The 20,256-nt window shown below is 45.6% G+C and overlaps 1 protein-coding gene across 8 annotated transcripts in view; it reads left to right on the forward strand.

Annotated features, from left to right (window-relative positions):
* Nucleotides 1-20,256, forward strand: part of PMFBP1 (polyamine modulated factor 1 binding protein 1) — a 2,317,386-nt gene that overhangs the window by 1,577,934 nt on the left and 719,196 nt on the right. For all 8 annotated transcript variants that reach the window (XM_078668626.1, XM_078668631.1, XM_078668625.1 and 5 more), the window contains one exon: nucleotides 19,512-19,679. In XM_078668626.1, the coding sequence (XP_078524752.1) occupies nucleotides 19,512-19,679 (168 nt within the window). The remainder of the gene's footprint in view (nucleotides 1-19,511; nucleotides 19,680-20,256) is intronic.

Raw genomic sequence — 20,256 nt, forward strand, 5'->3', positions numbered from 1 at the left:
GGGCACTATTTTACTCAGGTGTCTAGTATCAAAACTCCTGTCTTTATCCTTAGGGATATTGCTGCCACCAGTGGGGACTACCCCACTTAACTGTTGCTCTCTAGCAAAGGCAAGCTTCTCCTTGGCAAGGGCAAGTTCTTCCCTCTGAATCCTCAGATTAGCCTGTTTCATCCTTGCTTCATGTTCTCTCCTCTGAGGGGAAGTTATTCTCCTCTGGGAAGAAGTCATTCTCCTCTGAGCAGAGCCATGAGAGTGCACAGATCTATTGGAGTCCCTAGAATGAGACCTATCTCTTCTAACTCCAAAGTTAGGCGTGCTTAGGGTCAGTACTGTGGGTCCCCCAGATCCTTCCCTATGTAGGTCTAAGTTGGCCCTAGTAAGTCTGCTGACTAGCTCAGGACCATTGTCTGCCTCATCCCCAGAAATAACCTCTTCATCCTCTTCCTCCTCTACTTCCTCAGTTTCAGGGAGGTCAGGATCACCAAGGGTACCTTCTAAGGGGGGCATGCTCCCATCTGTATGAGAAACCTTTCTAGCATCATAAGTCTCTAAGAGACCTAACAGGAAGGGAGTGGTAGGGTTAGAACCCTGTTTTAGTTTCCTGGAGGTACACAATTGTCTCATCTCCTGGAAGCTAAGGGCTGCATATCTGGAAGTGACCTGTGGAGGGTCAACAACCACAAGGAGAGTCTCTGAAGACTCTCCATGGGTAGACATGCTTCTAGTGTGGTGTAAGTGATGCACCTACCTACACTATGGGTTTACCTACTGATCCCTTGCTAAGAGTTGTAGTCAGGGTGTGCTAAGCCCTGTTGCACTACAACAGCTGGTTCAGTAGAACTCAGAGTATTCTAAGTTAAGTTATATGTACCTGGGTACTTATGTGATCTTTCAATTGATATTCTTAGGATACGTGCGAGGTAAAACAACAGCAAGCTCAAATCCCACCGCTTCCACCAATGTGAGAAGTTGGCCTGATATATAGTGCTCACTATTTTAGTGATCACTTTGTATCATACCAAACAACCCTTATTGATGATTGGTTGTAAGTCAACCTTATTAGACCAGCTATCCTAGTAGCGTGGACAAGAGCAGTCTTTAGGCTAAACTCTAGAGGGCGTGTTAAGCCAGCTGTTTTACCATCACATATACCCCTTGAACACCAAGTGAAAGGACACCACACAAGTTGTTATAAAAATATAGGATATTTATTAATAACAAGTCTACCCTGAACTCTTTATGAGTCAGGGAGCTAAGCACAATACAAAACTCTTATGAAAATACTTCAAGTTGCACAATTTACACAAATGCCCGAGGGGCACGAAAAACCATATACACAAAAAGTGGAATGCGAAATACTAGCAGGTAAGTAACAAGATCCAGAGGCTTCAGGATCGCTAGGACTACACTACTGAACCCTAAGGTTAGGAGCAGGAGGCCTAGGGAGATCGGGTGCAGAGTGTGCACTCTCACGCGGGATGCGGGAAGAAGTCTATGGATGCTAGCGTTTCTAAAGTTACTGTTTCCGGACGAATCCGACTAGGTAGACTAAAAACAAAAAAAGATCTGGACACTAGGAGAGTGAACCTGTGCTGGAGCACCGAAATGCTCGAGTTACCTAGCCCAGGGGCTGCGGCTGCATAGGGTTCAAGTGACGTCGGGAATCCTCGTTGTAGTCTATGGAGCCTGAAAGAAGATGTTGCTGGCAGGCGACCAGTGAAGAAGTTCGGTGTGATCCAAGGCTGGATCAGTGAAGGAGATGACCTGAAAGCAGGGGGGACTTAGTTCTTAATCACTAGCCAGTGATTATGTGGGCACCAGGATGGCACCGGATGAAGTCACCTCGACCAGGTGAGTAGGCGACGCTGGACTCTGCAGTCACACGGGCCAGGAGGCGTTGTCGGCGTCCAGGCTGGAGGTGTGAGCTGTCCCATGAGGCTGTCGGCTGTCGGCGATGCTGGACTCAGGATTTGAGCAACAAACCTTGGCAAAGGCAAGCCCACGCGGTGGAGTCAAGATGGCGTCTGGTGTGGACCAGGAGGGTCCGGGGTGCTCCTCTCTTGGAAGGGAGCAAGGGCCAGTCTGGAGCAACCAGACCAGCGGTGAAATCGTCGTGGTACGTCGTCAGGAGGGCCACTAGCCAACGGGCAAGTGACCGGACAACGTGGCAAGCAGCAAAGAAGCAGAAGGGCCCCACGCAGACCTCGTGGATGCTGGGGGGCTGGACTTCGGTGCTGGAGCTGCTTAGGGTTAGGGCTTCTCAAACCCCAGTGCACTTACTCAAGGGTCTCTCGGGGGTCGTGCTGGTGAAGCGTCGTGCAGGTCTTGAAGATGGCCGGTCCCACGGGTCTCGTCACACCCACGAATCTCAGCTGGGCTGGATGATGTAGGTAGAGGTCAGAGATGGCAGGGAATCCGGGTCTCGTCGAGCTGGGCAGTCCTGATCCGGAGGATGGATGTGCAGCAAACTGCAAGAGCTTTGATGGTGCCTGCTGGTGCAGGGTGGCTACTCCTTAGCCACAAGGGAGAGTCTTCAGAGAAAGTCAAGAGTTCCTTTCGTGGAAAGTAGTTCAAGATTCAAGATTATCTAATTTGGGAAGGGGGCCTGCTCCTACCTTTATCCTAAGAAAAGGGGCTGGCACGCGACTAGGTCCTGCCCTATGGGTGGGACCAGGAGGGGGGTGGTTACACCCCTCTCCTTTGTCCGGTCTCTCCCCAGCTCAGGGGCTGGGGTGCCCCAGGAACTGGTTTGAGCCGGCATATGCACAGTGAGCACCGGGGTGCCACTTGCAGTCACCTTCCTTTCAGCCCTGCCTACCTGGGATACACAAAATCCTGTCTGGGATGGTGCTAGCACCGCCCCTGACAGGAAACCCTTTGTCCAGGCCTCCGTTGCTGGAAGGACTCCCAGCAGCAGGAGGGCAGACTTGTGTCTCGGTGGCAGCATCAATTTTGTGGAGCTGAGGCTGTGTCTGACCTTAACCGGGGTTCACAGTTACATACATGTCGTGTCCCTCTAGAAGGGTGGAATGCTAACCCCGTCGCCAGAATTGGCGAGGGGTTAGTATTCCAATTCGTATGACACCTTACTCGACATGTTTTGATAATGCTATACCAAAGTTAGCATTTAACCGCGAGGATTATAATGCACTTAAGAGTATATGGTATAGCGTTATCATGGAACAGCTATTTGGACTTGGTTCCGCAAGCTGCAAACGGGCTCAGCTCGTGCCAGAGCACCATCTCACATAATTCCAAGCACTCTGCCTTCAGGATTGATAAGGCCTGCCATAGGAGTGACTGACAGGAATATATGTGTCCATTTTAGGTTTAGATATAGATATACTATATCTAAAGCAAAGGGTGATTACACCACCTTGCCCCAGCTGTCGTGCAGCCAGTTGTGTCTGTTTGGGTGGCCAGCCAGGGGTGGCATAATACATGCTTCAGCCCCTGGTAGGCCCTGGGTACACCTATGCCCTGGATACCTAAGGTATGCTGTACAGGGACTGATAAGGTGGCCCAGTACCAATTGGTAAAATGCACCTAAGGTACATGGCTGATTAGCAGGCCCACAGCCAGGGAAAGTCGTAAACCAGTGAAGCAAAAAGCAAAAATCTGGGGTGGCCATGGGATTGCAGACCCCACTCTCCTACAACCTCATCCTGTCTTTTTCCCTTGAAGGCATTTTACTATTTGCCCAGTTGCCCCTTACTATCTTCAAACCGTTCACATTACATAATTAATTAGGGCAGCAACTGGAAACACAAATATTGACTTCACCATTGACACCACCAGAATACATGTGCATATGGCACGTAATAAGCAAACAGACCTTGACTCTGCCTCTCCGATAGGAAGCTTATCTAGCAGACTCATTTAGGTAGCCAAATAGCAATTTGCTTAGAAAGGTTTGATAGTTTGTCAAAGATATAACCGAAATCTAGCATTACAGGACACATTTTCAACATGTAGGTCAAGATGAACAGCCTCATTTAGAGTTTGGTTGGGGTGGCCGGACCACTTTTTGATTTTTTTCTATATTTTTAATCAGAACTGTTTGGACCCTGTTTTAAGTCCCTCAGGACTTCTGCATTAGAAATTCAAATATGGTACTAGTAAGGTAGGCCTTAAAAGTCTGTTTAGAATGTTATCTTAGATATTCTAAAAAGGTCCCAACTGTACTAAAGTAATGTCTTCCTCAAAGGATAGAGTTCGGGAACTTGACCTGACCCCTTATCTGCAGCTTAAGGTGATGCAGTTAAGGCTCCTGTGCAAGGATGATAACATTAAGACTGGCTCAAACCCCACAAAGCAAAAGCTCCAGGGGTTCCTTGCAGAGTTTGAAGAAGCTAATTTAATAGAGGGCCTGACGCCACAGTAGAAGAGGGGGAGGTGGACAATGACCATGACAATGGTGACAGTACTCCAGAAGACTGCCCCTCCCAAACTCACTAGAGTAGATGATGAGGTATCCCTCACATCTACCTTAAAACTGTACCTCAAGTGGCGAACGCTAATGGAGTGGGTCAGGCAATTCAAGGTTCAGAGAAGAAGTAGATGATGAAGAAGCAATTCTTGAGAGACTAGCCAGAAGTGCAGTCCTTGAAGCAAATTTCCTGGCTATAGAAAAAGAAGGCTGAGATGGGTCTAGCACCCATGAATGGTGGCAGCAGCAAACTTAAGGGAGAGAATGGAAACGTTTGATCCCAAAATCTCCAAAGGGATTGTCCCCAAATATGTTGATGTGGATGACATCACAAAGTTGTTTATAGCCTTTGAGAGGGCTTGTAAAATGAGGAAGTTACACCAGAGGCACTGGGGCTCGCTACTCTGGGAACTATTCTCAAGGAAGTGCAGAGATAGACTCCAGACCCTTGTTGAGGTAGATGCTGAGCCCTATGACCTCATGAAGAATACCCTGATTGAGGGCTTTTGCGTCACCACTGAAGACTACAGAATTATATAGAGGGAAACTCACAAAACCTTGAGTCAGTCCTGGGTTGATTTTGTTGACTTCTTAGTCAAAACAATGGGTGTCTTGTTAAAAGGAAGTAAGGTGCAAGACTATGATGGACTCTAGTTTGGTTATGAAGGAGCATTTGTTAAGTAATTGTCCAGAATAATTGCATCAATACTTAGCGGACTCTATTGAGTTGGAGAAGAAGGCTGATCACTGGGTTCAACTTCATCTTCAACAAACTTTATTGGGTTTACAACATATGAAACCATAAAAGTTATAAAATACAATTAGTATACATGACCATTTAAAAGTACACCGAACATAACATTATATTAAAACATTATATTGAAATAACTCCCCAGGTGTAAAGTACAAAGAATTCAAATAGGTGATCAGAATTTTGGGGGCTTATAGGGAAGGCACATTACAGTTCCAATATTTTAAAAAAACACAATATATTTTTTTTATGCAGCATATGATCAAGTTCCTTTAAATGTCTAAGCTTTTCCTAAATTTCATTGAGCATCCTAAAAAGCCTGCCACAAAATGAATACAATCAGGTTTTAACAGTAAAAGTAATAAAGTGCGGGCGGACCTGCCTAAAATTAATTTTTTTTAAAAGGGGTTTTAAATAAAAGTTCCTTGGGGTTTCATAGTATTTACAAAAGAAGACAAAGTGCAGCAAATCCTGTGGAGACATGTTGTCGCAGCTACAGGGAGCTATCACTTTGCCCCTGTAACACCCTCTCGGAACAGCTAATAAAAGGTGAAAATAGTCCATTCTAAACCGGAGTAGCAAAAAACGCTCATATGAGGGCACCGGCCATTGGAGATATGGTTCCAGCTCAAGAGAAGACCTGAGTAATATATGCTTACGTACACTCTTTTTTAGCAGTTCTCTCTCCTCTCTTTCCATTTTTTTACGTAACATGAAAGAGCTCTTTACAAGGGCCACATCTTCCTTGGAGATACATTCAGGTGATAAAAATAGGTCTGGACGTCCCAGCTCTTTAAAGCTTAATTTTAAATATTTGAGCCAAGGGATATATATCATATGATCTAAGCTCAAAGTTTCTTTTAAGATTTTATGTGTAAGGGCAAGATGTTCATTTAGCCAACATTTGAGCCAGAATATTAGGGGACGTATGGCCAGAGTATCACTAATATAAGGGGTGCCCGCTTCTTCATGAACCGAAAAGTTTGCTGTCCTTTGTGGGACGCACAGCAGCTGCTTTAAGAAATTATTTTCGGTTACCTGCAACCCCTCAAGGCCAGAGTACCCCCAAATATCACTCCCATAGCTGGCTATAGAGACGCTTTTGCTTGATAATTTTTTAACATAGCGGCCACCGGGCGTTGGCCCATTTTGGCTGTAAAGCTAAATATTGCAGCATTGGACCTAGCGACCTCGCCCTTTTTTTTATTAAGCTGGGCGCTCCAATTCAATTTGTCATCCAATAGGACGCCCAGATAAGAAAAGGTTGTAGATATAGGAATTTTTTCTCCATTTACTTTAAAAACATACTGCTTTTTGGGGCGCTGCGTTATATATGATTTGGAGTTATTTATAGCCAAATCTCTTGCATCCATAAACCCCCAAAATGCTTCTAATAAAGTCTGTAATCCTTTAGGGGTGCGAGCCAAGAGGACGGCGTCGTCCGCGTAGAGTAGGACGGGCAATCCCTGCCGCCCCACATACAGATAGTCAGCCCCAGTCTCCTGCAGTGTTTTTTCCAAGTCATTAATGTATAAATTAAAAAGGAATGGTGCAAGGATGCACCCCTGCCGTACCCCCTGTTCTGTATTAAAATTCCTGATCACCTTGAGGTCAGAAGCGTATCTAATATTTGCCCGCGTATCTCTATGTAGGTTCATCAGGAAGTCCACCAGATTGGACTCCACCCCCATGTTCCTCATGGATTGCCACAGCCTCTCCCGGTTAACGCAGTCAAAGGCTGAAGACAAATCCATGAAGGACAAATAGATTGTCCTTAGGCGGGTAATGGTGTACTTCCCGAGAATCAGATAGAGATTAAGGCATTGTGCCAAAGCTGAGAGACCCGGGCGAAACCCAAACTGAATATCTGATACAATCTTGTTGTCTTCAGCCCAGCCAGTCAATATCTTTAAAAGGACTCCACCTATGACCTTCACAGTGGAGTCAATTAGGGAGATCGGTCTGTAATTTACTGTACAGTCTCGATCTCCCTTCTTAAAAATTGGCACTATTGTCGATGTTCCCCAGGATTTTGGGAAGCCTACTGTAGCTGCTGCATTAAATACCGTGTCCAGGATTGAGGCCCAAAAGGAGGGGTTTAATTTAAAAAGATCAGGCGGGACACCGGCGCCTTCTTACTTGTAAGATTATTTATGCCTTCCTCCACCTCACCCACGGTGAACACAACTATTTCCTTGTTTGTACACCTACCTAACGGCTGAGCCTTGGAATGTTTACTCTTAAAAATATTAGCAAAATGGGATACCCAATCGTTCTCACTTATGTTGGTACCCATATCCTCAACTCTTTCCACAGAAAAGAGTGGTCTATTAATAATATCCCAAAAACAGGAGCTACTAGAGAAGGTCAAGGGATCTAATAGCTCCCTCTAGGTTGCCTCTTTCAGTTCCTTTTTACGGGGGTTAAAACAAGGGTGCCCAGAAATACCCAGGGTGGGGGTGACCAGAAGAAAGGGATTACCAATCCTCCCCAGGGCACAGATGTGTGACCCAAAGAGGCTTCCAAGCCCCCCAAACACTTGCTCAGGAAGGTGGGCCCCAAGACTCTAAACAATCAAAGGGTGGGTACCAGTGTAAAAACTTGGGATTCAAAAAAGGCTTGGTGTTTCAACTGTAAGGAGAATGGACCCCGAACTAGGGACTCTTCCTGCCCCAAAAAGACTCCCACTGGTGCAGGACCCACAAGAGTTGTTAGTCTCCAGATAAGATCCTCGGTGTGCCCTGACCAGGTCAGAGAGCACACTAAAGGTACTTTAGTCTCAGAGAGAGAGTGGATATGGTTTCCCTAGCTGTCTGGCCCAGTAACCTGGAGAAGTACAGTCAACAGTTGCATATTCATGGAGTTGAAGTGGAAGCACTGAGGGATACAAGTGCAAGTGTCACCGTGGTGACTGAAAAACTGATATCCCCAGAACAGTACATAACTGGACAGACTTATCCAGTTATCTATGCTGATTACATTGCCAAGATTCATCCCATGGATATGGTGAGCTTGGAATGGGGAGGGGTTACGGTCCAAAAGAAGGTGGTTGTGTCCTCTTCAATTCCAGTAGAATGTCTGCTAGGTAATGTTCAAGAGACCTCATCATGGGTTGATGTAGAGATGAGAACCAATGCATCCCTGCTGGGAATACCTGAATGGGTGTGTTTGAAAACTAGAGCACAAAGTAAAGGCAAGGATAGATAAGAGGTATTGGATCCTGGAATGAGGGCCAGTCCTCCAAGAGACGAGGCAGGAAGGCTGGAAAAAATACTTCTATTGAGACACAAGCTCGGGTTCACTCTCCTCAGGGAGAAAACCTGTCAGCCCTGGGAGGAACTGGGCCTCAGGAACTTGGGCCTTACACCGCAGAGCTCCTAGGCCCGGGGGGACCCTCTATGAAAGGGGATCTGTCCCACTCTTGAGAGCCTGAGACAGCAAGCTGCTGACCAGGAACCTTTGGGAGGAGGGATGCCTTTACAATTAGGCCAGAGCTGTAAATCTGGTGCCACTAGGAGTGTGGTAGTGCCTTGGCAGTACAGGGAGTTCTTACTCACCTTAGCACATGACATCCCCTAGCTGGGCATGTTGGCCAGACTAAAACTTGAAGTAGGTTAGTCACTCACTTATACTGGCTGGGTATGTCCCAAAACATGAAGTCGTTTTGCAGCTGATGTGTTACTGTTGGCCAGTAGCAAGACAGGTCACAAACTAAAGGCCCCCTTAATCCCACTGCCAGTGGTTTGGGTGCACTTTGAAAGGGTAGGAATTTACATTGTTTGTCCCCTTTATCCTAAATCAGCATCAGGAAACAGATTTATACTAGTGTTAGTGGATCCTGCCACCGGGTATACTGAAGCAATTCCCCTTAGGATTGCTACATCTCCTACAGTTGCCAAAGTGCTCTTGAGTATTTTTACTAGAGTGGATTTCCCTAAGGAGGTGGTTTCAGACAGAGGTAGTAACCTCCTGTCGGCTTACCTCAAAGCAATGTGGAATTAATATGGTGTGCCATAAGTTCACTACCCCATATCACCCACAAACCAATGGTCTGGTTAAGCGATTCAACAAGACCATGAAATGGAGGATTATGGGACTCCCTGATAAACTCAGGAGGAGATGGGATGTCCTTTTGCCATGCCTGCTTTTCGCCCACAGTGAGGTGCCACAGAAAGGAGTGGGCGTTAATCCTGTTGAGCATCTGTTTGGCCATCCAGTTAGGTGATTACTGAGTCTAGTGTGGGAAGGCTGGGAGAATTCTCTGAAAGACCCCAAAGTTGACTTTGTGGATAACGTGCTTGGCCTTCATTCCCGGATGGCTTTCGAAAGCAAACAGAAACCTTGAGGCAAGACAAGAGCTGTAGAAGCAATGGTTTGACCAAAAGGCTGCACTGGTTGAGTTTCATCTAGGGCAGAAGGTTTTGGAGCCTGTGGCACCCAGTGCCCTCCAGTACAAATGGAGTGGTCCTGACCCTATCCTAGAGAGAAATGGAACGGTCATCTACCTGGTTGACCTTGGCAGTTGCATGAGCCCTCACAGGGTCATCCATGTCAACCATCTAAAAACTTTTCATGACAGGGCTGATATGACCTTGCTGACGGTCACTGACGAAGATCAGTAAGAAGAGGAAGGAACCTCACCCTGACATCCTCTCCAACAACCCTAAAGATGGGTCTGTTTAGCAGACTGACTGCAGGCAAGTTTTGGGACATTATGCTTAACTTTCTTTCACCCCTGGTCCAACAACCTGGTGTACGCATGGTGAGGAAACTAGGGAAAGCCTACCTCTCAAAAATTACATTTACAGGCAGTCTGATCAAGTCAAAGAAAGCATCAGAGCAGAAGTCTACAAGATGGAGGGTTAGCGGTGATTGAACCCTCTGACAGTCCCTTGACCAGCTCAGGGGCCTTAGTCCCCAAACCTAATTTCAAGGGTGGTAAACCAGAGCTGAGGTTTTGTGTGGACTATAGAGGTCTCAATGCTGTCACTAAGACAGATGCCCACCCTATTCCAATGATAGATGAACTCATTAACAGGTTGCGGGCAGCCACTTTTCTCAGTACTTTTGATTCAACATCAGGGCACTGGCATATATGCCTGACCTTAGGAACAAAAGAAAAATCTGTATCCCCGACCCCAGATGGACATGATCAGTTTAGTGTAATGCCCTTTGGTTTAAATAATTCCCCTTCCACATACCAAAGGCTTGCTCACTCTGCCACTGGATTCAAGCTAGCCTGGCTGAAGAAGGGTGACATACCCTGAAACCGGTACCACAATGCTTGTTTCCGTTCCAGGGAGGACCTGGCTTGGCAGTTCTGTCTGGACTGTTCCTATGAGACACAGGGTCAAGACTGATTTGCATATGGCTGGGTCTAAACTGAGGTGGCATGGTGAGCAAAAGAATGATGGATTTAACCCAGATCTCTTGACTGGGGGAGTGAATGTATGATTCATTCAGCATTCCATCCTTCATTTGTTTGCGTAGCACTTTTCGCCCTATGTGGGATGGGTATGCCCAGACGTGAGTACCTTCCTCACTGTACCACTGGATTTAAGCTAGCCTGGCTGAAGAAGGGTGACATACCCTGAAACCGGTCCCAGGATGCTTGTTACCGATCCAGGGAGGACCTGGCTTGGCAGTTCAGTCTGGACTGTTTCCATGAGGCACAGGGTCAAGACTGATTTGCATTTGGCTGGGTCTCAACTGGCATGGTGAGCAAAAGAACGATGGATTTAACCCAGATCTCTTGACTGGGGGTGAATGTATGATTCATTCAGCATTCTGTGCATCATTTGTATGCATAGCACTTAAAGCTTCACTGAGAGCTTGCCTTCTTTCTGCAGTCAAGATCTCTTTAACACAGTGCTTTTGAGCCTATAAACATCGTGCTCTCCTTAGGCAAAGCTTAAGTATTCAGATAGTAGTGAGACAAGTAGCCTTCATGGGAATTGAAAGGTCTGTGAAACCAGACTGGTGTGATCGTGACTCAGACACTGGGACGAAAGCTATGGTGTACGTACAAAGTTATTATTGTTTCAAATTCAACGAAAACGTAGAGAAAATAGGGGTTTAAAGCCGATCAGCAATGGGTGGTGTAGACAGATTGCCGCCGCGATTGTATGTGTTCTACATAAAGTATTACAACTAGGGGTCTCGCTGAAACACAACCAAAGTTAGAACTCTTGGCACCGTCGTGAATGGCAAAATGTTTCCAGTGTTGGATGTGCGAGGCTGCCTTTGTCCATACTGGGGGCACCAAACAGGGTAGCAAATAGCACTGCCGGGATGCGCACACTATCCGCATCGCCGCTAGCGGTTTTCCCGCTGTGCGCGGTAATTTTCAAATTACCGCGTTACATGACGAGCTCAGCTCGTCATCCGCGTACGGCAGGTTACGCTGATGACGAGCTGAGCTCGTCATCAGCATTTAAGCGGCTATAAATGTAGAGGTGGGGGCAGCTCACAGGGGCTACTGGGGTCCCGTGGTAGTCGGGTATCCTGGACTTACCGGTAGCTGTGGAAGGCAGCAGCAGCCCAGCTCCTATCCTTAAGTGCTGGGTGCAGAGCAGCAGCAGCTGGCAGAGCCCCAGGCTGCAGCTCGTTCGAGTGCTGAAGGATGCCTCGAAGTAAGCCCATTTGTGGAAATGTTTCACCTGGTTCTTGCTTCTCTGCAAGGTGTGCTCAGCCCAGGACAGTAAAAAAAAAACAACCTCTAGTGCAGTTCCGCGTGCCCCTCTCCCTTTAACTGTCAATCTCCTAGTTTTTGCTGGATTTTATGTATGATCTGTACGCAAAATCATCGACTGAGGGCACCACCTGAGGGGTCAGTGTAGTTTTTTACCTAACTGACCATTTCTGTCACGGCGGCCGGGGTGAAAAGGAGCCACGGGCTCTGGTTAATCACCAGGTGGGTAAAAGCGGAAGGTGACGCTCACGCCTCTGAGATGGGTAAATGCGTTGGCATTTAAAGAAGTACTCGTTCTACATAGAAAAAAAAGTGCCAAATACACGAAATTCAATAACAAAAGTGGAAGAGGACAAGTCGTGGAGCAATACTCCATGGTAGTTAACTTTTCAGAAAAAGGTTGAACATTAACCACTTAGTCAGCAGTTTTTTTAATGACACTGACAAAAGCCAATGAGAAGCAGGGGGCAGGCTGAAAGCCCACAGAGGAGATACAGCTTTCGCGAAGAGACAGCGAATTCACTGCATAGGCGAGACCTAAAAATCCAAGATAGTTTTGCGCTGTGGCTTGTGTCTGCTTTGCTTCCTGCAACCAAGTCCCCCTCCTTTGTTGTCACATTACCTCAGCTGTTTTGATTACCATTTTCAGCACTATATTGGTTAGAAGTGGATGAGTTCTCGGCCTGACCTTGTAAGGTGTAGGTGTCTCAGAATTCAAGCTAACCTTCATGGTAGAAAAAGGAAAGGCGGTGATACTAGTGCCTGGGGCACAAGGAACCCTGTCCGGATGGCATGCTGAGTAATTTGGTTAAATGCAATACTGATATTTGGCCGCCCCTGCTGGCAAATCTTTTTAATAATCTAGACCAGTAGTTCTTAATCCGTTTGACGTCTGTGGACCCCCACTGAACCACTACTGGAATCCATGGACCACTCTCTCAGTCCTTATTGGAAGCGAGGGACCCCTGGCCTAAGGAATTTCTATGATTTAAACCTTAAACAAATGCACAAAAGTACATAAACAAGTATACACTTGTATATATAGAAACTGTTTTAAAAATGTTAATTTTTATTTATAGTTTAATCATTTTAATTTATTAATTTTAATATTATTTAATGTTGTGAAATTGTCACGGACCATCTGAGTAGGCCTTGTAGATCACCAGGGTCCTCAGACCACAGGTTAAGAACCACTATTCTAGACAGTGGTAACCTCCCGAGTTACTGGACTTTGTTCTTCATCGTACCCATCTTCATGAAGGGTGACTGAAGGGAACCTAAATGCTACCACCCTGTTGCTCTCATAGACACATCAGTCAAAATAATTGGTAAATTAATCTGAAACAGAATGTGTTTTTGGGCGAGTAGTAGCAAAGTGGTACACCCTAAACAACACTGTTTTAGGGAGTGGCTGGGTATACGATAGCAGGGTCTAAACCTGCATTTACTGTTAGGCAAGTATACCATAGCTAGGCACTGTCCTCTGTACCTTACCTTTAAGAATATATGAACAGCCTTTTATTGAGTTAATCATTCTAACCTCTTGATATCTCTGGTTAAATTAGGCCTGGATCTCCTTCTTGCTCATTTTCTGCATGTACTCCAGCTGCAGTTTGTTTGTGAGGGTGAGGGGCATCCCCCGCCCATCCGCTGCAGTGGCGCTAAACGTGGGAAATAAAATGGCAATTAAATTATTTAATTGCCATTTTATTTTTCACATTTAGTACGCAGCAGCCTCAAGCTAGAATAAATGAGGGCGTGTCCTCCTCTGCTGCCGATTGGCAGCATTAAGGACTGGAGTAGCAAAATGGACCCTGCAAAGTACACATGTCCGTTTGGCCGGCCCTCTTAAACCAGCCAAAGTGAAATGCACACTTTGCATCTCTCCTCTCAGCTGTCTTGGACAGCTTGGTGGAGTCCAGGCATGTGTATAAAGGGCTTGAAGGGGTTTCCAGCCAGGATGCCCCATCCAATCCTGGTGCTGCTCTCATGCTGGTGAGAGTAGCGCCTGGATTTGTTAGTGGAATTTCCTGGAGGCTGGAGCCCACGGAGCCAACAGACTTTCAGCAGGCAAGGTAAGTGACTTTATTTTTTATTATTTGCCCCTCAACTTGCCTGCATGCCCACACCCAGCCACCCACCCACTACATAGTTGCCTGCCTGCCCTATCAGTGCATATATGTGTCAGCCGCCTCTGATGAACTCCATGCCCATCTAAATGCCAGGATGTGATTTGGAAGTCGCCGAGAGCGCTCTGAACCTTTCCTATTGTCAAAAGTTGTGCATCATGGTTGTGCGCTGGCCCCACTCCTATTCATTATGTCTATTAGCAGGTTGTCCCTGTCTCTGTCTTGTTCCACCAGAGATGTTCCTTAAATTGATAACACCCCCATTGCCAGTGCTGCTATATGCTGATGATGCTGTACTGATTGCGCGTACACCAAATGTGCTACGGTTGTTAGTTACTGCTTTTCTTGATTTTATATCCAGTATGGATATTGTAAGTAACTTTAGCTAGTCCCATATCATAAATGTGACAGCAAAAAAAGAGAATCCCTGCAATTTCTCTTGGGTAAAAACGTCTTATAGTTGTTTGCAAAATGTTAGTATCTAGGTATCTGTTTTGACTTCAGGGGGTTGTGGTCCTCTCACACCTTGAATATCTGGCTCAAGTATATCAGATAATTGGGCTCTTTGCTTGCCATGCCACTCCCTCCTGGGCGGATGGGACTTACCCTTCATTTTGATGTATCTAACAGTACGTGCACGTCTAATGCTGCTTACGGTGCTAGGGTGTGAGGATCCACTGATTGAAGCATCTTACGGATAAAGAAAAACCATTCCCTCAGGAAGGAAATATGTATCTCACCTACCTCTTCCTCTTATAATATACATGAGGAACTGGGCTTTGGATACCTGGAAGACGGGATTAAATGGGCTCCTATTGCTGTATTGCTCTTGGTGTGGTCTGACCTGGAGGCTGCCTTTACTCTTGCTATTATCAAAGACCCTTAAAACCTTGATATGGCTTACTGCATCCCATGGCTGGCATATGTTCAGGGAGCCCTAACCAGTCTGGGTTTTTCTCAACTATTTCTTAATCCTTCTTTAATACGCCCTCAGGATAAGTAAGTTGTGAAGCCCAAGTTCCTAAGACGTGCACGTATAAAGAGGGAAGATGTTGAAATGCTGAAACCCACTGTGGCTGAATTTTCTATTTTAAGATCAGACAACGGTGTGGTGTTTTATCAGAGGCTGTTCTAAGGTAAATAGGAAAGGTCACTCTATTTAGGTTGCGGGCTGGGTTTGTTGTCTTCTTTATTATACTTACTGTTACCTCTGATTGCGTACAGCACGTCGTGTGATAGGGAGTCTCTCTGATCTCTGCTCATTTACAGTATTCTATCTTCAACTTTTGACCTCACGGAGGGGCACCGCCTCGACAATATTGGTAAGAGGTTCTCTGCAGTGGCGGCCTCCTCCATTAGAGCCTCAAATGTCATGGCCATTCCAGGAAGATATGACCAACAGATGTGGTCAGACATCTTTGCTCTGTTGGAGTATCTCCCAGATGATAAAAAGGAAGAGGCTAAAGACATTTTGTTGAAATCGCCAGGAATGTTTCCTCGACTATGTTTCGCCGAATTGCAGGAACAGCGGTTCTGCCTCTCCAGGGATGGCTAAGGGCAACCACCTTTTGTCTGGCCAAAGTTCTCGACATGCAATTTGATGGAGAGTGCTTGTTTGGTAAACACATAGATGAGGCGCTACAATCCATAAAATGGACACAGACACGTTCAAGGCCTTAGGCAGTCTCCACCAGTGCTGTTTTTAGTCCTTTCGGGGTAGAGTGCGGGGCCAGCAATGATCCTGTCTGCAATTTCAAAAGCAGTATCAGATTTCAATATCCACAGAATACCTACCAGCCAAACAACCGGTCTTTTCAATCCAACGCTTCTCAGTTTTATTCGAGACCAGCAGGGCGCAAGAGGCAGCAATCTGCTGCAAAGTTCCAAGACTTCAAAAGGTGACAATGAAGTTCATCAGGACCCTGCTACCATAGTCCCACGTGCTTTCATTCGGTTTGAAATCCACTCCCAGGGTATGCACCAAATGCATGGCACCGATAGAAGATTTTAAAAATAGTTCAGGTCACCAGGTCTTTCCCTACCTGGACGATTGTCTCATAAAAGCTCAGACTTTTCAGGAGGCAGAAAATTCAACAAGAGCCTGTTGGAATCTCTTCCAGTCTCCAGGTTGGCATCAATCTTTTCTCGTCTCGGATCTTGGCAAGGCCTTTACCACTCAAGAAAGAATATTGTGTATTCAGGGTACAACAAAGTTTCTGTCAACCAAAAAGTTTGTTTCGTTGGGACAGTACAAGTCAATGCTGGGAATGATGTCCTCTTGCATCCCGCTAATCCCCAATTGCCGTCTCCGCATGCGACCGCTGCAGGTGCAGCGCGACCCACAGTGGATTCTGTCTCAAGGTTTATTCAGCGACAAGGTTCAAGTTTCAGCAGCTATGAGAGCTGTAGTGGCCTGGTGGATGGTCAAGGAAAACCTTTTGCGAGGTCTCTCTTTAATTCATGCTGTGCCGCATCTGGTTATGACCTCGAATGCGTCAAATGATGGATGGGAGGCTCACCTTCAACAATTACAGGTTCACAGCAAGTGGTCCAAACAGGACTCAGAGTGCCACATTAACATTCTGGAACCCAAGGCAGTATTCCTGGGACTGAAAGCCTTCCTGCCTCAGATCAAAGGTTTGTCAGTAGTCGTCAGGAGGGACAATACTACAACAATGTTCTACCTCAGAAAGTAAGGCGGCACAAAATCTTGAACACTTTCCCTTCTTGCTGAACAGATATGGGAATGGCTCCTTGCCAATCATCTCTCCTTGTGAGAGGTGCACGTGCGGGTGTCCACAACGAGAAGGCCGACTCGCTCAGCAGGGTCTCCAAACAATGTCATGAAGAGATGCTCAACGATCGACACTTGCAGGTGGCCTTCCAATCCTGGTGTTACCCATCATTATATCTGTTCGCTACGTTCCTCAACAAAAAGTGTCCTCTTTTCGCAAGCAGGAATCCTCATGCAACGTCTTGAGCTCCTTCCATGCTGAAATGTTACACAGCTAAATGGAAGAGATTCTGTGATTGGTGTATCTCTCAAGCATTGCATGCATTTTTATCATCTCCGAAGCAACTGCTGCCTGATCTCTTGCACCTAGCCAAGTCAGGACTTTCTCACTCTTCCATAAAGGTTCATCTTACTTCAATTTGTAGATATGGAAGACGTTCCGATCAAGCTTCCCTGTGGTCTTAATCAACTCATCAAAGAATTTATAAAGGGACTTTTTAGACCTTTTCCGCCTGCTAAACCTCCTCCTGTACTGTGGGTATTTAAATACAGTCCTGTCACAGCTGATGTGTCCTCCATTTGAGCCAGTACACAAATGCAAATTGAAGTTCCTTTCTTGGAAGTAGGCTTTTCACTTGGCCATTACATCTGCCAGGCGTATCTGTAAAATGCAAGCTTTCCAAAGGAACCATATCTTCAATGTTTGCCGGACAGGGTTATCTTACCATTAACGCTTCTTTTATACCTAAGGTGCCTTCAACTTTCCACCTCAATGAGCTGATTGTCTTACCAACGTTCTTTTCTAATCCATCCTCCGCAGCGGAAAGGGCACTGCATTCACTGGATATTAAGGGCCTGATTCCGATGTCGGACAGACCGGAGTCCGTCAGACATTGGTCAGGAACTGTAACCAAACGACCTCCTGTCGTTCAGGACCTGCAAGTAGGATGCGACGAACCATGTTTTGTCGCATGCCTATACCTTTCAAAGAGAGCATGCATTCTGAATGGAATGCATGCTCTCATTGAAAGAGCAGGGGTACAGTTTATCCCTGCATCACGTGGCAGGCATCTCAAGGTACCTGCCACAGGTGGCAGGGATTAACAGGGGGTCCCCATAGGTGCCCCCTATGCTGCCATTCGGCTGCCACTCACCCATGGGGGCTCTGCTGGGAGCCCCCCAATGACTGTTTACCACTGCCTTTTTGTGCCAGAAATACAGGCACAAAAAGGCAGTGGGAAACTGCCATCGTACTACCTCGGCCAGAAAGAGCCGTCTGGGGGAGTACTGAAGAGCCAGTCGTAAGCCATCTGTAAAACAGAGTCGTATTCCTTTCCCACCAAGCCCATCAGAATGGCTCGGTTGGAAAGAAATCCAAACGGCACATGGAGCCCTTCCTGCCCGCATTGGAATCGGTCCCTAAATGTTGTTAACAATTTTATCTACAAAGAACGAAGATCTTCCGTAAATCCTCTCAATTACTGATCTTTCTCGGCACTTAAGAAAGGAGAAGCCTTAACACGGGCCGGCTTTGCTCATTGGGTCACCTCAATGATTGTCTTCTGTCATGAAAAGGCTGGCTGCCCACTTCCTATGAGAGCGCAAGCTCACTCAACTAGGAAAGTTGCGACTGTTTGCAGGAGCATCCCTTCTTGACATATGCAGGGCGGGAACGTGAGCGAATGCTCACACATTCACGAAGCATTACTGCCTCGATTGTTGGAAGGAGGCAGATATTGCTGTTGGACAAGCTCCACTTCAACTCCTCTTTGCTTAAGGTAGGCAGCTTTTAGCCATTTTTGTTATTTACATACTGATTGGTTATTTTATACTTCCATGTGGTTGTAAAACTGTATGCATATACTGACTGCTGACTTATTTTTCTTCTTTCTTTTCTTCTTGGTTTTCTGGCATTCCAATTTTACATCATGGTGGGATAGTTCGCCTGCCTACCACCTTTCTTTTTCTCTTATGTGGTTATACTGCTTACTTGTCGGAATCAAGCATTTGAGTCTTTAAAAGATACAATACTGGAGAAAAAACAAGTTACTTATCTGTATACTGTGTTTCTCCAGTATTGATCTTTTATAGATTCACATGCGACCCTCCCTACTCCCTGATTAGGCTCACCGGTTACCTCAGAGTTTTGTATACCTATAGACTTGGGCTCGAAAACTGAGTTATGGCGGCTTTGCAGTGGAAGGGAACTCTGTGGGTCTCAGCTGTGATTGGCTAAACTTTGAATGTTTTGAAATAAGGTTGAAAGGTTACTCAAGTGAGTTTTCTGTTCTATGGTGGTATTTTAATACTGCTATTTCTGCTGTAACTGTGGGGTTGCCACCATGACGATGTCGAAGATTGAAACATGTGAATCTATAAAATATATCAATACTGGAGAACCACAGTGTACAGGTAAGTAACTTGTTTTTTTTTCAGATTGTAGAACACCTGATCGGCACCTTCAACTACTCAAAAACTAAGAGGTTTGTTTTAAAGTTACTGCTTTTTTAAAATATGAAGTTTATTCACAGAAAAATATGCACAAACGATTTAAACTGTTTTATTTTTTTCACTGCTTATGGATTTAAATTGTAAATTGTGTGAGCTTAAGGTTTTGCTATGCTGTACTTTTATGCGTTTGACACATGCAAAGATTTTTTGAATAATTGATTGAAGAAGCCCCAGAGGGCTATTTAAGAGCAAGTAATGTATCACAAATGCACCTACTTAAAGAGAAGCACATAGGCTGAGATCACACTTATTTTATATTTCCTAAGCTTAATGAACAGGAGTTGGTGTGTCGAGGCCTTCGTGAAGAACTGTCACAGCAGCACACTAAACACGAAGAGCTTCAGAGACAACTCCAGAGAGCAAGAGACAAGGAAAGCACACTAGAGAGAGATAACGAGGATCTGAGGATAAGACAGCAAAGCAATGAACGAATGGTGAGTGTCATATAAATGTCACTATTTTTAAAGGTAGGCTTAATAATTTTTACAAGATGAGATTGCTTAGTAATTGTACACAATATCTTCAAGACATGCAGTTTAGGAAGCATCCCCCTGATTGGTGTCCAGCATGGACGTCATTTAGGAGTCACCAAGCGTCGCAGCTGTGACCTCCAGCTTGCCTCTTGCAACACCTGGCACTGCCTTTGTGACCCTAAATCAGTGCCAGGAGGTTGGCACTATACTTGTTTTGTTTTCTCTCAATTTGTATTACACTAATGGTGATTAATGAAACATTAATCACTATTAGATTAATAAGAAATGGAGTACAGTTAGCTAGAGTACAATATTCCCTGGCAGTTGAGGTAAGTAAAAAATAAAAAGTACTTTTTGAAATGTATATTTTATGCGAGCTTATGGGGGAATTTGAGCTTAAGTAACAGTGTGTAAGTGTGAATGTGTGTATGTGTAAGCATGTGTGTGCGTTTGTGTGAATGGAATTGAAGGTCAAAGGGCCTGTGATGTCATTTCCGCTGCCCCTGGCATTTTGGTCAGTTGACGTTCATGGTGTCCA

Source organism: Lissotriton helveticus, chromosome 12 (assembly GCF_964261635.1).
Source record: "Lissotriton helveticus chromosome 12, aLisHel1.1, whole genome shotgun sequence".
In the NCBI taxonomy this organism is placed as follows: domain Eukaryota; kingdom Metazoa; phylum Chordata; class Amphibia; order Caudata; family Salamandridae; genus Lissotriton; species Lissotriton helveticus.